Source organism: Nicotiana sylvestris, chromosome 9 (assembly GCF_000393655.2).
Source record: "Nicotiana sylvestris chromosome 9, ASM39365v2, whole genome shotgun sequence".
Lineage (NCBI taxonomy): Eukaryota > Viridiplantae > Streptophyta > Magnoliopsida > Solanales > Solanaceae > Nicotiana > Nicotiana sylvestris.
In genome coordinates, this window is record NC_091065.1 from 108,612,598 (window position 1) to 108,629,146 (window position 16,549).

Consider the following 16,549-nt stretch of genomic DNA (forward strand, 5'->3'; position numbering starts at 1 on the left):
GCTGCTTAAAATTTACAGAATTTGTTTTGGCAAAAAGTAAAATTATTTGTAAAATGGTGTGTGTTTAAAAAAAATTGGTGAAAAAGTTGAATTTTCTTTTAAGATGAACAAGTGAACAAGTGAAATGTAGTTGCACTTCTTCCGATAAATTTCACAAATGGTCATATAACTATTTGTCAGTAAAGTCATATAACTTTTGTTTTCTCATACAAAAATCATAAAACTTTCACTAACTCACACAAAAATTACAGTGACTAGAAAATACAATTTTTTCATAGTATTTTCTTATAGCAGATTTTATTCCGTCTAATAAATAATAACTCAATTAAAATAGAAAAAATATATATTTTTAGCCTCTCTCGGAAATAAAATATATATTTATATATAAGTGTGCATTATATACATATTTAATCTTAAAATTGAGCTTACTTAAGGATGGAAACAAAAGCAAATATGTTGGAACTTCGAACAAGAAAATAATGTGTGCTAAAATCACTACACCTTTTGTGTTTGTGTCCAAACGACCTTTTTATTTTCAGTTTGCGGTGGCGGCGGGTTTGGTATGGCCTGATTTGTGGCATCCACTGCACAATCGTTAACCGTTATATGGCCGCACGACTGAAATTCTATTCTCCTTTTCTTTTTCCCGTCACCACCCATGTTGGTACATATACGTTCACTGTTTCACGGCCCGCCTCTTTCGCTAGTTTGGTCCTCAGTTTCTTCAGTCTAATAAAACGAAAGAGTTAAATACATCTATGGTTCTAAATGGCATACCTGAAAGACATAGCGAGGCTGGCAGATGGGCTATCTTTGGTTGCCAAAGAGGCTATCAACCGCCAACTACGCCACAACAACTTGCAATCGTTAATTAAGAAGACTCTTCTCTCCGCCACCGACTTAACCGGACTCACCAAGGGCAAGGTTCGACAAATCGACAAGGAGATCGGTGGAAATTCCGCTGTACATCCTGATTCGAATAAACAAAGCGTTGTTTACTTTGGGGATGAGAAAACTAGCCCCTCTAGTTCTTGTACGTTCACTTCCGAGTCAGAGGTTGTGCCCCAAATTGAACGCGATTTACCGCCGGACGAAGTTGCTGCGGCTGAATTTCATGAAAATGTAGTACAGTCTCCGTCTCAAACTGCTATTGGGACATCCATCGAGGGTGATCCTCAGAAAGATTCATCACTCTCTTCTGAAAGCAACGCTGCTGAAGCTGTTGGGCCTGCCACTCCGGAGCTGGTTATCAAGAGGCAGAGGAAGCCTCGGGAGAGGAAAGTGCCGTCCACTTCTTTTTCTAGAGCTCTTGGGTAATTATATACAATCTCTTGCTGCTTGTTATGTTCTCTTTGGTGGAGGTGAATCCAGTATTTGAACTTTATAGGTTCTAGATTCTAGGACAACGACCTCAACTGCTAGTAATTGGGTGTTGAGGTTAATTTTTAAACATATTTAGTAGCTTTCTTAACACATATACAGGTTATGCCAAACTCATATCTTAAAGCCTACATCCACCCCTGTCCATGAGTTACTTCCTGGTATCCTTGGTTACATCGCCGTGTCAACTACACTCATACCCATTAAGGGAAGTCGTGGACATTTTAAATCAGTTACTATTATTCAATACTTCTCATATGTATTGAACAGTCTCATAAATGGTTACTTGTTGCTGCTTGCTAGTTTCCCTTGTGTTGGTGTGCTTGGATGTTTACTTTGTTGTTTGTTGTCGATTCCAGACTAATTTATAAGCTAGAATTGAGGTATGCTATATTAGCCAGGATTTTCAGACAATTGCATGTGTAACTTGTCAGAGTATATGCAAGAATGTTTCATCATAGGTGTAGCCTTTTTCTTTCTTGGGAACTAAATCACAGAGAAAAGATTTTGCTTACTGCTACTGCATTAATATTTGTAGGCTTTCCAAGTCTTTCTAATGCTAGATCTTTGGAAGAATATAGAGCATACGCTTTAAAAGATCTTTTGTCTCTTATTTATTCAATCTATTACTCCAGTGGTTTCCTCTTTCCTTTTTTGAGCTGGAAACTTGAGGTCCCATTCCAAAGTTAAGGCTTTTAGAGATCTTTGCTTCATTGGGGACTTATGCTAATGACTTGGTATAGATTTGAGGGCCTAAGAGGTTGTACTCCTCCTGGTGCATTATGTGCAGGCAAATCAGTGAGTCTCATGCATTGTTATCATATTAAGTTATTGAAGGTTTGTTTCTTAAAGGAAGAATTAAGAACTATGCCTCAATTCCTAGCTCTTAATGGACTGGAAAAATATGCGTCCACAGAGCTAGGTTGAATGACCACTCTCTCTTGTATATCAAAATTTTGAACTTGGCTGGATATTTCAGGCTTTTTGTTTTCGTTAGCAATTATCTGCTTTAATTAACCTTTTGCATGTAAAGAACCAAGATGCACCAGAAGTTGCTCTTATCATGAACATCACTTTCTCTTTTCACATGACTTGGACTCTTCGCTTGAACTTAACTTTAATTTTTTGAAGGTTTGCGGGCCTTGGAGCTGGTCTTGCTTGGGGTACACTTCAAGAATCTGCCAAGAGGCTTGTTTTTGGTACACCAAACTTGCTAGGGAAACAATCGGCTCTATCCCCCTATCTATCTGAGAAAAATGCAGAACGTCTCGCTCTTGCATTATGTAGAATGCGTGGAGCAGCTTTAAAATTGGGGCAGATGTTAAGCATCCAAGATGAATCTGTGGTTCCAGCTCCGGTAAATATTTTGAGTTCCAAAATACGCCTTGGGAGTTATTTTCCCTTTCCTTGTACTCCCCCCATTGCATTTTGGCATGTCATAGTTTTAAATGCAGATGGATTTTGAAATTTTAATTTGATTTATTTATTATACTTGTTTATTAGAAGAAACTACTAAAGTAATAGTTAAAAAGTTGATCGGATAGTGTAAACATCACATCAAAATATTAATTTGAATTGTTAAATATATTTAAATTTAAATTCTTGGAAGATGTGAAAATTATATGATCATATTTATTTGGAGGGAGTAGTTCTTTTTGATAATTAAACTTTTATTGACAAAAGGTCACCAGTTCTATGTACAATATGTACTCAAGTGAGTACCATACAAGACTGTTAATTTCCAAGAGACTAGTCCAATTACCTATACAGTTGAACATCTTAATCTCCTCCAAATATATACAAAGAAAAAGAAGCTAGATATTCTTGATATTGAATGAATTCATTCTCTTTGCCCTGAAGAGCTCAAGTATTAGTCTCTTATGGTGATACCTGATTGTCCAAAGTGCTCCAGAACAAATATTTATGCTTGCTCTGCTCTTCCTTCGCCCGTATATGAAATTCCAGCTTTTTTTTTCTGGAAATGGTACAGTTTAATAAAAGCAGGACAAAAATTATGCTGGAAATCTACACAACATAGTAAAAGTATAAAGCAAAAGTCGGACCTTCCTAACATGTAGGGATTCTAAAAGCTCTAAAACAGAGTCACCTTCATTTACAAGTTCCAATCTACACTAAAAGTAAAACAAGAATATAAGTTAGCTTTGATCTTTAAAGTGGAACTGTAGCTACCTCATAACACCTCTTATTCCTTTCTTTCCAAACAGTCCACCAGATGCGGGCTGGTATTGTGTTCCAACTCTTTTTCCTAGTCCTGTTTGTACCAACAGTGCTCCAACTTAAGAAAAACCAGCCGTATTACCAGGCATGGTCCATTTAATACCCAAACAGTTCCAAAACAGCTGCCAAATCTGATCAGTAACCGGACAGTGAAAAAAAAATGACGACTTATGGTTTCTGCCTTTGTTCCACACAGGTAACACCTACTGCAAAGTATGAATCCTCTTTTTTTTCAAATTATCCTGGGTTAAGGCTACCTCTTTAGCAATTAACCATGTAAAACAAGATACTTTACGTGGAGTTTCAGACCTCCATATTTGTTTCCATGGCCATGACCTTATCTGTTGCTTTTTTCTCTTAGCAATCTGTAATATGACTTGATTAATCTCCTTATCACCCCAAAAAAAAAACTGTATTATGACTTGACAGTGTATAGGCATCCACTTTGTTCCTTCCATTTCTGTCTATCCTCCTCATTGGAGAACCCCCTGAGGCTTCAATTGCACATATAGCACCAACTTTTATAGAGTCATCGTCTTTTGCACAAGCTTTTCATATAGTAAATTAGATTTCATGTCCTTAAAGAAAGAAAGAAAGAAAGAAAGAAAGAATTTCCATTGCTACGTTCATAATCCAAATTATTTTATGTTAAAGCTTAACGCGTCCTTTTCATTAAGACCTGGTAGAAGGATTTAGCTTTGAACATACCATTTGTTTGCTTGCCTTGTAACTTGTTTACAGTTCTTCTGAATGGGCCAATGTATTTATAATTGTGCCAGTTTCATTTTAATAGACAACTGGTGTTTAGGAATTGCAGTTATTGGTTAAAGGAGAGTATGGACTAACCTTTTTTGATAAAAGCTACTATATTATAACAGAGCAATAAGATAGTGCAGAGAAGAATGTACAAAGGGATACCAGATATCATAAGCAAAGATAGAGGCCCAAATAATGGCCCTAGCCTATTCCAGTAGGGAACCTATGATATCTAAAATGGATTCAGTATCATTTTCATAAACTTCTTTACACCAAAAAGCAAAATTTAGCTAACAATTTGATTTGATCTTGCATATAGGAGAGTATGAACTATTAGGTGATACTTCATCAAATGGCATGCCTTCCAGAATATGTCTTGCACGTAATGCCATTTAGGTCAAATAGATTTTTGGTGTCTCCTGGTCTGCAAACGGACGCACAATAGGAACCAGTAAAGCTACTTTGTTTTGATTATAATTATCAGAGAGCCTTCCCCTTGTTATAAATATATTATATTATGGATGTTCATTTAGTACTCCGTTGTAAATAATCTTCTTGAAGAAGCTTATCCATATGGGACTCCACCGTAAATATGTTTATCTATTTAGTACTCTATTGGAAATAAGCTTCCTGAAGAAGCTTATCACTTCGGTACCCGGTTATGGATAAACATTACCCTAGGTAGAAGATTATCCATACCGGGTATAATAAGCTTATCCATTCAGTACTCCGTTATGGATAAACATTGCTCTCAGTAGAAGATTATCCATATCTGGTATAGTAGCAGCTTACACAGCAGCTTGCAGTAGCAGCTTACAAATAAGCTTATCCTTTCAGTACTCCGTTATGGATAAACATTGCTCTCAGTAGAAGATTATCCATATCTGGTATAGTAGCAGCTTACACAGCAGCTTCCTTTCTTCTATAAATAGAAGAGATTTCAGTTCATTATGTACATCAGTTTGAATTCGAATAATATATCAGTTTCTCTCTATACTTGTCTTTACTTTACAGTCTTTATTTTATAACACGTTATCAGCACGAGACTCTGCCATCTCGAGCAAATACTTTGAAAGTATCAAAGGTACGAACTTTCTTTTTGTAAATAATGCCAAATCTTTCTAAACGTGAATTTGTAGTATTGGATATATCGGGCAAAAGCTACGTGTCTTGGGTGCTTGATGCTGAAATTCATCTTGATATGATGGGTCTAGCAGACACCATCAAAGATAAGTTATGCGTTTTACTTGCTATGTGTGCTACTGCCATTAAAATAAAATAAAAAAGGTACTTAGGAACCTAGTAAGTGAGCCATAATCATTGGACGAGATTCTGGAGCATTTTATGAATTTTAAAACACTATAATTTGTATATCTTTATGTTTCGTTTTTCACTTTACTTGTTTTCGAATTAAGATTTTAATTTTACTCCAGAAGAGTAATATTGCATAGGAAACTATAAAGTGAATGACATTGTTAGATCCACTTATACTCCAGCAGAGTTTGCAAGAAATATACAATCACCAGAAGTGGTTATGTTTCGCATATCTCGTTGTAACTAAATTTTTGTTAACCAGCAGAAGTGGTATGTGCCTATGGCCACTAGAAGTGATAATTTAGGCTTTCTGTGGTTACAATTGAAGATAAACTAGAGAAATATTCTCTATAGTACATGCATGCCTCGATTTGCTCCTGAAGTAGCATTATCGTAAAAGAGCTTCTAAGACATCACACGATTTGGTGTGATTAATGCACGTTCAAATAATTATGTTCCGTTCCCTGAAGGATGAGAACTTTTGATAAATATTAGTCCATTCCTGAAGTAAATGTGACAATATTAATAAAGGGCGTAAATAGGAACACGTTTTTGGTGTGAATATATTACAATTCACCTCCAGAAGAGGTAATATGATTGAAGGAATATATACTCAATATTTCGTATTTTAAATTTGCTCCTGAAGAAGTAACACAATTGAAATTTTCTCCTGAAGCAGGAAAATATTATGAAACTGTGTCTTTCTGTGCTTAAACAAAATAATAAGCTATTCAAAGTTATTTTTGAAGCACATTTTCATTCCCTGGAGTGAATGAAGAAATACCACAACTCACCTCCTGAAGAGGTAGAATAACAAAGGATATAAATTTTGTTTTTGTGGCATAAAGATCATTACCGCACGTACCCGTTGTACGTAAAATATCTTGAATAATTTTATTAAATATCATTCTAAGGCAAAAAGCATTCTTGTAGAATGCTTTGTACTACAACCACATTAATATTTTATGGTTAGTTATCGAGTTCCTCGAAGGAAATAACAACTCATGTATCTTTCCCTGAAGGATGTAATGATTATGTGGTTGCCGCTTTGATATAAAATATTCAGATGTTAATGGCGTTTCTCCCTGAAGGAGATATTTATCACAAAGTTGGTGGTAAAAATACTGAAATTTTTAATTTCTTACATTTATAAATTTATAATGTCTTTATAATGTTCATTTTATTAAGAATTTCTCTCATGATACCAGAAGTGTCTGAGCAATATTTGATAGTACAAAATATATCAACAACTCCTGAAGAGCTAACTGTTTGTCTAGAAGACATATGACACCAGTAGTGTCTATAAATATTAAATTGTGGATAATAAATAAAGGCTCTCGAAGAGTTTATATACAAATATGTCATTCATATTATATGATTATGGTCAAAACATATGTTGTAGTAAACCTGAAGTTTACTAATACAAATGACTATCATATTGAGACTACAAATGATTGGAAGATTAAAAATCTTCATGATTCCACAATCATAAGGGGTAAAATAATATGTATGTGAGAAGTTACCCGCCTTATTCTTCAATTTTGTACTATATCATGTATCACAGTAAACCAGAAGTTTACTAAAGCAAAAGTTTATGCCATAGTAAACCAGAAGTTTACTAAGAGATAGCACATGACATGATAAACTTGAAGTTTTCATTTGCCATTTTTAAATGAGCTATTTGAGAATTCAGATAAGCATATACTAAAGAACTAGAAGATTCTTCAGGAATTCTCATGTGTTGCTTGTTCTCATAATGAATTGATTATACCAGCTAAAGTTGGGACTAAGACCCCTGATTCTGAAATATATAAAAGGTGAATATGGGCCCGTTCACCTATCATGTGAACCACTTATAGGTGCATATATGAGATGGTTACATGTGTAATTATTGTCAACCTGCAGTTTGGCATTTGGAATTGCTTTTCTCGATTAAGAGCATAATTTTCAGATTATGAAATCAAGACAGTTCATCTTGATAATGCTGGTTTATATCCAAGCTGGTTTAGCATTGAATACCTCCTATTAATGGCTAAACCATTGCTTATGAGAACAAAGCTTCATGTGTTGGTCTAAGATTTTCTAAATTGCATATAGCAGCACTTGTATGCATCAGATCAACAATATATGATAAGTCCTCCCTTCACAATTGGTTTAGGATCAGAAACCAAATATTTTTACTATCTTTTGTTGTGTGGTATATGATTAATTTCTCTACCATAATACACAAAGATATGTTTCCCAAAGATGATTGGGGATATATGTTAGTTTTTCTAACATTTGGGGGATGGAATAAACAGTTGAAAAATATGCTATATGAATCGAATTATCATGATCCTCACTTAGAAGATAATTCAAGTCGAATGCCAGAAGCATTTGCTGATCCAAAATTAAATATCATATTTCAGCTGCAAATGCTCCTATTAAAATTAAAGTCCCTGAAGGATAGAGTTTACTGTACGCATGAAGCGTGGTAGACCAATCGGTTCCAAAGGTAACAATCCTTGAAAAATAGTAGGAGCTAATGATCAAAATGAGGAGGAAATAAGCTCTAGAAGAGCCCACGACATAACATTTCATGAAACTCCCGAAAAAGTTCAGGTACCTGAAAATAAAGAAAGTGATGAGATCTCCACAAGTTATGTCGCTTCGGAACTGACACAAAATGATCGTCGACGATATATTTAATACAATATAGTGCACAATATTGTAAAAGATTGTGAGGATCGGACTAGCAGTTCAGACACTTGAAGATGTCATACCATTTAGATACAAGTCTTAACCTATATGACTTATTTGGCTAAATCTATATGAAGATCCTTGAAGGATTGAAAATGCCCGAAGCATATAATTCAAAGTCTTGAGAAATGTACTCGATCAAATTATAAAGATCTTTGTACGGTTTAAAGCAATCTGTGCGCGTGTGGTATAATCGCCTCAGTAAATATTTGCTGAAAGAAAGTTACATAAATTATGTTATTTGTCCATGTATTTTTATAAAGAAAATGTCATCAAAATTTGTTACACTTGCTGTTTATGTTGGTGACATAAATCTTATTGGAACTCCGGAAGAGCTCCAAGAGGGTCTTAAAAATACTTTTACATGGACAAAGTGTACCCATTAAGTACACCAATGAATATTCAATCACTTGAAGTGAATAAGGATCCGTTCCAACCTCTAGAAGAGGATGAGGAGCTCCTTGGTCCTGAAATACTCTATCTCGGTGTAGATGGTGCACTTATTTATCTTGCTAATGCTAACAAAAGTGGTGCAGATCGTATTGGTAATGCAGATGCAGGTTATTTATCCGATACCCATAAAGTCAATTTCAAACCGGCAAGCAGGTAGTGCATATGATTGAGATCAGTGATTCATTCGAGAAACATGTGGGTTAGAATGTGATAAAAGACCACAATATTATACGGAGACAATGTTTCATGCATAGCACTATTAAAGGGAGGATTTATAAAAGGAGATAGAACGAAGAACATTTCACCAGAATTATTCTACACACACGATCTTCAGAAAAGTGGTGACATTGATGTGCAACAAATCCGTTCAAGTGATAATCTAGCAGATTTATTCACTAAATCTTTGCCAACTTCAACTTTTGAGAAGATGGTATACAAGATTGAAATGCGGAGACTCAAATATTTGAAATAAGGTTTTCATCAGGGGAGTAAAATACGCGATGCACTCTTTTTCCCTTACTAAGGTTTTTTCCCATGGGGTTTTCCTTATAAGGTTTTTAATGAGGCACCTAGCAATGTGTATTACTAAATATGTGTACTCTTTTTCCTTCACTAGGATTTTTCCCACGTGGTTTTTCCTAGTAAGGTTTTAATGAGACACATTATCTTTTAATGAACATCCAAGGGGGAGTGTTATAAATATATTATATTATGGATGTTCATTTAGTACTCCGTTGTAAATAATCTTCTTGAAGAAGCTTATCCATATGGGACTCCACCGTAAATATGTTTATCTATTTAGTACTCTATTGGAAATAAGTTTCCTGAAGAAGCTTATCACTTCGGTACCCGGTTATGGATAAACATTACCCTAGGTAGAAGATTATCCATATCTGGTATAGTAGCAGCTTACACAGCAGCTTCCTTTCTTCTATAAATAGAAGAGATTTTAGTTCATTATGTACATCAGTTTGAATTCGAATAATATATCAGTTTCTCTCTATACTTGTCTTTACTTTACAGTCTTTATTTTATAACACCCCTGTATTTATAAAAATTACATTTACCTATCCTACTATGTTAACTCATAATCATTATTTTGTGAACTGGTGAGGAAAATAAGATGCCAGTGGGTACCAAAGTGGTAAAATTTGAGAGTTAGTTTGATGTGAGTTTAATTTTCTTTCAAAATGTCCTTTCTCTCTTTCCTTTTTTTTGCAGCTTGCAGTAGCAGCTTACACAGTGGTCATGGTTGAGAGGGAGAATTTTAACATTATCCTCTCAAAAGTAAAAGAGAATATAAAGTTTAATGTTGTTAGAGTTACAATTTAGTGTAAAGTGAGAAAAACCCTCTGTCTTTTTCTTTTTCTGTTTTACTTACCCTATGCAAGGGATCTATCCACTTTTGACGAGGTTGTGGATTTCCACCCATTGATTTTTATCAACTTTGTTTGCTTTTGGTATGAATTCTCTCATATGCTTGTAGATCTTAGCTGCTTTGGATGTTGTCCGTCAAGGTGCAGATGTTATGCCGAGGAGTCAGCTTAATCAAGTGTTGGGCAGTGAATTAGGTCAAGATTGGTCATCGAAGTTGAAGAGTTTCGATTATGAACCGATGGCAGCAGCAAGTATTGGACAGGTGATCTAGTTTTAACTAAACCACCATTTTGTTCTCTTGTTTCTTAGTTGCGCTTCGAGCTACTTTATACTGCAAACACTGCTTACTATCATCTTGCTAGTACGAAATGCCCCCATTATCCTCATAATGTTTCCCCCCCTCCTCGATATGTCCCCCATACAATTCATTTAGAAAAATACTGGTAAACTCGTTGTGTTTCTTCAGTCTAGGATTAGCAACAGTCGAGTATTTTTGTGTTAACTTAGTCTTTGTCTAGTTTAATTGCAATTAAGTTTTATAATATACTAAATAATATAATCAGTTTTAACTTTGCTTTTAAATCCTTAAAATCCATAAGATCCAGTTTCAACAATATTTTTATTTTTGTGTAAGAACATCTTAAAGTGCTATGTCTACTTCTAGCTTTCTCGATATAAGGGAAAAGTTTGTTGTTATCTTGAAAGTGTTGGATTTCTATTTGTATGAGTGACCAAATCTTCCAAACTCACACATCTCATTTGTACCATTGAGATTAGACTTGTTTATCTAAGACATTATTGAACAACAACAACAACAACATACCCAGTATAGTCCCACAATTGGGGTCTAGGAAGGGTAATATGTATGCAGACCTTACCCTTACCCTATGAAGGTAGAAAGGTTGTTTCCGGAGACCCTCGGCTAAAAATTAGAGTAGGCAAAGTAATAATAGGATAAATGACACTGCCAGTAAATAAATGAAATATTTTGGAGTTACCACTCTCATTTTGATGAAAAAACAAGGAACTGTTTTAATGCTTAAAGAGGGTAATTGATATAGAGCATTCATACAACCGTCCCAATTAGTTTGGGATTTGAGGTATAGTTGTTGATATTGCATTTTTTAATGTGTACGGTTCTTATACCCACCAAGGAAAGATACTTTAATTTGTTTTATTTACTATTTAGAATCAATTGAACACTGTTAGCTTCTTCTTTTGCCAACATGAAATTTCTTAGACATAAAAGCATGGACTCCCGAATCCTTTGTCCAAAGCTCTGAGGACTTAGGGAAGCCGTATTTACATAACACTAACAAATTCATGATCTGGCAGTATTGCATTCTCAATAAATGAATGGCCGTTTCATTGCATAAAAGAGAATGGTATTTGATGCTTTTGCTTGAAGGTTGTATTCTTTATACAAAATGTTTAGTTATCTAAGATTTTGCCTAGTTATTTGCAGATTTAGTCACATACTTACTACTTCTAAACAATTTCCAGGTCCATCGGGCTGTCACAAAGGACGGCATGGATGTTGCTATGAAAATACAGTACCCAGGTGTTGCTGATAGCATTGAGAGTGATATTGATAATGTGAAACTTCTATTAGGTTACACAAATCTAATACCAGAAGGGCTGTACCTTGAAAATGCTATGAAGGTAAACTTATTCGTGTATTTACATACCAATCCCTGTATTTGATATTTCACCCGTGGTTCTTACAATATAGAAGAAGTGTAAGCTAATTGACCTATTTCTGTGGTTCTAGTCGCCTTAATGAGCTGGACCTTGAAAATGTTTTGAAGGTAAATTTATCTGTTTATCAGTAGAAATTCTTGCGTTTGACATGTCACCTGCAGTTCTTAGAGTTTAACTTATTGTTCACTTGAGTTGAAAGAGGAGGATAGAGTGGAAGTTTAAGAGAATGGTAACATCTATTTGACTTGTTTGGTTATGAAGTATAAGTATGGGAATCAAAATTAAAGCGAGATATTACCATTCCATTTCAGCTCAAGACCAGTCTGAAAGTTGATGGAGAAGAAGTGACTGACTTTCATTTCCCTTTCTTGTCCAATTAACAACTAAAGGTAGCTGATGAAGCTAACTAAGGGTAGTGAAAATTCACCTTCCCTTCCCCTTTAGGTTATACTGTTAAGTAGCTTAAAGTGGAGGTACTTTCTCGTACAATGCTACTTCTCTTGATGAAATTCACCGTTCGAAGTGCAATTTGGTTTCCAGTTCACATTTGGGAAACAACACCCTCGTTGCTCCAGAGACACTTATTTGACAATGATCATGGCTCCTTGCTTTATGGTGCAACTTTAATGAAATAGATGTGTTTTATTCTTCAACCTCAGGTGGCCAAAGAAGAACTCTTTCGTGAATGCGACTATGAGCTGGAAGCGAAGAGCCAAAAAAGATTTGGCATTCTATTATCTGGCGCGAAGGGATTTTATGTTCCAGTGGTCATAGATGATTTGTCAAGTAAACGAGTACTGACTTCAGAACTTGTCCCTGGTAACTGCTTTAAATCTAGCCATTTCCAACATTTGAAAACACCAAAAATTTAATGTTACGGTTGGTTCCTTTCATCAGCTGATGTATTTGGCGTCAGGTTCGTTGGGATTATTTGAAGTTGATTTTTGTAATTGATAACTGCTATGAATATTTTTGTAGGAATTCCAATTGACAAGGTGGCGTTACTGGATCAAGAGACTCGAAACTACGTCGGAAGGAAATTGCTCGAGCTTACTCTGATGGAGTTGTTTGTTTTTCGTTTCATGCAGGTAAATTGTTAATTTCTATACAATATTTCTATCCTGTTAGTACTACATAAGATCTAAGGGTTCAATTTCCTTGTTGTATATTCCGTCAAGTGATATAATCCTTCCATTCTTCGGTAAGAAAGGTTGCTGAGAGAATGGAGAAGTCCCTGTAGGCCCTGGACGGGCTTGATGTTTTTCGTATTACTCCCTGGTTATGATTTCTTCCTCATTGTACATTACTTGACAAATATAATCATGCCATGCTACAGTAAACAATGGTGCTGAGAGAGCAACCCACTGAGCCAGGGTGCAAGGCCATGCATGGCCTCACATCTATGTTGCTCGGACTCTTAAAAAATGCTGCCGGTTAGGTGTCGGATCCTCCAAAAGTATGTGCATTTTTGGAGGATCGGACACTCAACCGGAGGCAATTTTGACAGTCCGAGCAGCATAGCCTCACATTACCCCCTATCTCAACCCACATAGTTCCCATTCAACTGCAAGCTTTAGAAGCACACTGGGAAACTTTCCCTCAATAATTTAAGCTTTTCTTTCTCAATGGTTTGTGTAATTATAATTATCTTCGCTCACTGTTACGATTATACTAAGTTCTTTTTATAACTACAATTATACTGAAATTTAGAAGCTGTCCTTTTTCTTTTCCCTAACATTGACTTGTTTAGAGCAGACCGATCCTAATTGGAGCAATTTCCTGTATGATGAGTCTGAAAGAATAATCAATCTCATTGACTTTGGAGCAGCTCGGGACTACCCCAAACCTTTTGTGGATGATTATTTGAGAATGGTAAGATGTCTTTGCTTACTTGAATTGCGCTGGAGTTTATTATTCTTCTGTATGCAAGTTATGGTATTTTTTCACTAGACCTAGCTCAAAGGGAAGTTTGAAATAATTATATGGCTCAGCTAAATGACAAATTATATGCTTTTGCCCACTTTGGAACTATCAAATCTACATATAAACTGGTGGTCAATTTGTCGTAGTGGTCTTGTCCGTTATCTGAACTGTTGTTTAGTGGCATTTGAAGCTTGCATTTTTGGCCAAGTTTCTTAAAAGATTTTATCTGAAGCATTCCTTTATTGTCATACGGTACCAGTACCTTTCTCTAGTTAAAGCATAATCATCTCTGGCGAACTGCAAACCTGAGATCCGTTGCGATTTTAGCTTACTTTTTTAGGTTGTATGCATGATTGACATTGAATCTTTTGACCTGAGACACTTCTATATTCCTATATTGTTTAATATGAGATACTGATTGATCGCTAAACCAGGTTTTTGCTTGCGCAAACAATGACCGGGGAGCTATAATAAAGTTGTCTCAGAGGCTTGGTTTCCTCACAGGAGAAGAATCTGAAATAATGATGGAGACGCATGTCCAGGCAGGTTTTGTTGTGGGGTTACCATTTTCAAAGCTTGGAGGCTATGATTTTCGAGCTAACAATATTACCCAAAGCATTTCAAATCTAGGCGCTACAATGCTGAGGCACAGGCTGACACCGCCACCTGAGGAAGCTTATAGTCTTCACCGTAAACTTTCTGGAGCTTTCCTTGCTTGCATAAAGCTCGGGGCTGTTGTGCCGTGCAGGGAGCTCTTACTTGAAGTGTACGAGAAATATGAATTTGGCGAATATGGTAACGAAAAATTGGCAAGTGGATCAGGGTCATGATGGAGATCCTTCTTCCGCATTGTAACTTGTCCTGCGGATTCAAGAATGAAGCAGAGTCCTTAAGAGCGAAAAAGCCAACTAACATGGTTTGGAATGCAATTAAATGGCAGTGCCTGCAGCTCCATTTGTGATCGCATTGGCTATGCCTCCATTTAGTGCAGTCTATTTGTAACACTCCTCAAATTTATAAAAGTTTCGAGACACGCTAATTATAGAATTAAATTATTATTATTATTATTATTATTATTATTATTATTATTATTATTTATCTTGCCTATAGTTATATATATATTTTGAGTTACTTCTATATTTATAAATAAGTGGATATATTATTAGGGAATATTAATAATATTAATATTATTAATTATTAAAAGTGGATATCATTAATTATTAGTTAAGTTAAAAACAAATGCCAAAAAAGGGTCAAAATAACAAATATTGGAAAACAAAAATTTCCAAGCCTTAAGAGAAACAGAACCCACGTTTTGTCATTCATCAAAAAGGACGGAAGGCTTTTGCCTTAGACGAAAAACAGAACAGTTCGCTCACGGAACAGAGGCTTCTTATCACGCAGGCAACGAAAAATCTAGGGTTCTTTACAAATTGCTAATTCTTGAATTCAGGTATATAAAATTCCCTTTGTCAATTACCCAATAGGTAAGAACTAAATAGTTATTCCCTTCTTTTTCTAAATCAACAGTAAAGTTCCGTGTTTAGGTGCGAAATTTTAAAATTAATTAAAATGCACTGGTTGTTGTAGAATCCACTGTTTGACCGGTGTCAATTAGACTGGGGCCTACGTATTGGCTCGAGAAGTTTTGAGGTGAGTTGATATAATCCTTTACTAAAGTGGTTTAACTCACAAAAGCACGCATACAAAGTGTTTAATGAATTGCATAAAAGAGTTGATATATACTTAATTGGAGTGAGTAAGAACCTATTAGCTTAGAATTATTTTCTAGCTAAAGTTTAGACGATTATTTTGATATATGTGCATAAATTCTCAGATTTTTGTGTTATTCTTATATGCCATTTTCATGTTGAAAATTCATGAAGGAGCAAGAATCTTTATAAATACTTTTGAATGTTTAATTCATTCTTATGTCATGCCTTACATTTAAGGATACCGGTATGATTATGTGTAAAAGATTTAGACTTGAAAAGTTACAAGAAGAAGTTTTAGAAAGAAAAGATTTTTGGGAGTATCCTTTATTTTGAGAAGGGGTCATCGTCCAGGTCGGGGGTCCTGACCAAGGCGTTGACTTCCTGAAACTACTTGTGCCAAAGTAGGGAGCACACGAGCCGAGGGTCTCGTTGCTAAGAATTTACTTTGCCATGCTAAGTTATGATACATGAGGGCTGAGAACCATGAAGCGAGTGGTACCTCGTGGATTGGACCTATTCGATCAAGTTGGGATCAAACCCGTGCCGATCACACGGTGACTGAGACAAAATTAAGTCAGGATAGTTAGAACTCCCAAAGTATAAAGAGAAGTATTTTTTTAGAAAAAGAAAAGAATTTCTTTTAGAATATTCATAAACTGCTAGTATGTAATTATTTTAGAATTGTTCTTAGAGGCTTTATGTTTTCTATGCATTTATATTCTTTGCTCGTAATGTGTATGTTAGTAAAGTTGTGTCCCCTATTGTTGAGACTCATTGAGTACAATGGATGGTACTGACGTTCTCTTTTGGGAACCTACGTTGGTCTGCAGTACAACGTAGGAACCAATTTTTACAGGCGAGCAGGCTACGGGTTAGGACTTCCTTCTCTTCCAGTGCTATTGGTGAGCTCCGCTTTTGTTCATGGAGTATTCCTTAAAGTCATCTTTATTTAG

The 16,549-nt window shown here is 35.5% G+C and overlaps 1 protein-coding gene across 1 annotated transcript; it reads left to right on the forward strand.

Moving 5' to 3' along the window:
* Positions 1 to 503: 503 nt before the first annotated feature.
* On the forward strand, positions 504 to 14,954 carry LOC104241699 (protein ABC transporter 1, mitochondrial). The gene is made up of 8 exons (XM_070155780.1): positions 504 to 1,313; positions 2,512 to 2,737; positions 10,367 to 10,519; positions 11,761 to 11,919; positions 12,618 to 12,777; positions 12,937 to 13,046; positions 13,714 to 13,830; positions 14,316 to 14,954. The coding sequence occupies exons 1-8, from the start codon at positions 769 to 771 to the stop codon at positions 14,709 to 14,711; spliced, it is 1,866 nt and encodes a 621-aa protein (XP_070011881.1). The 5' UTR covers positions 504 to 768; the 3' UTR covers positions 14,712 to 14,954.
* The last annotated feature ends 1,595 nt before the right edge of the window (positions 14,955 to 16,549 follow it).

Excerpts from the sequence above, each read along its gene's own strand:
- LOC104241699 (XM_070155780.1), top strand. The coding sequence starts at position 769 with ATGGCATACCTGAAAGACATAGCGAGGCTGGCAGATGGGCTATCTTTG. Across the intron at positions 2,738-10,366 it reads AATCTGTGGTTCCAGCTCCG|ATCTTAGCTGCTTTGGATGT; the intron begins GTAAATATTTTG and ends ATATGCTTGTAG. Across the intron at positions 11,920-12,617 it reads ACCTTGAAAATGCTATGAAG|GTGGCCAAAGAAGAACTCTT; the intron begins GTAAACTTATTC and ends CTTCAACCTCAG.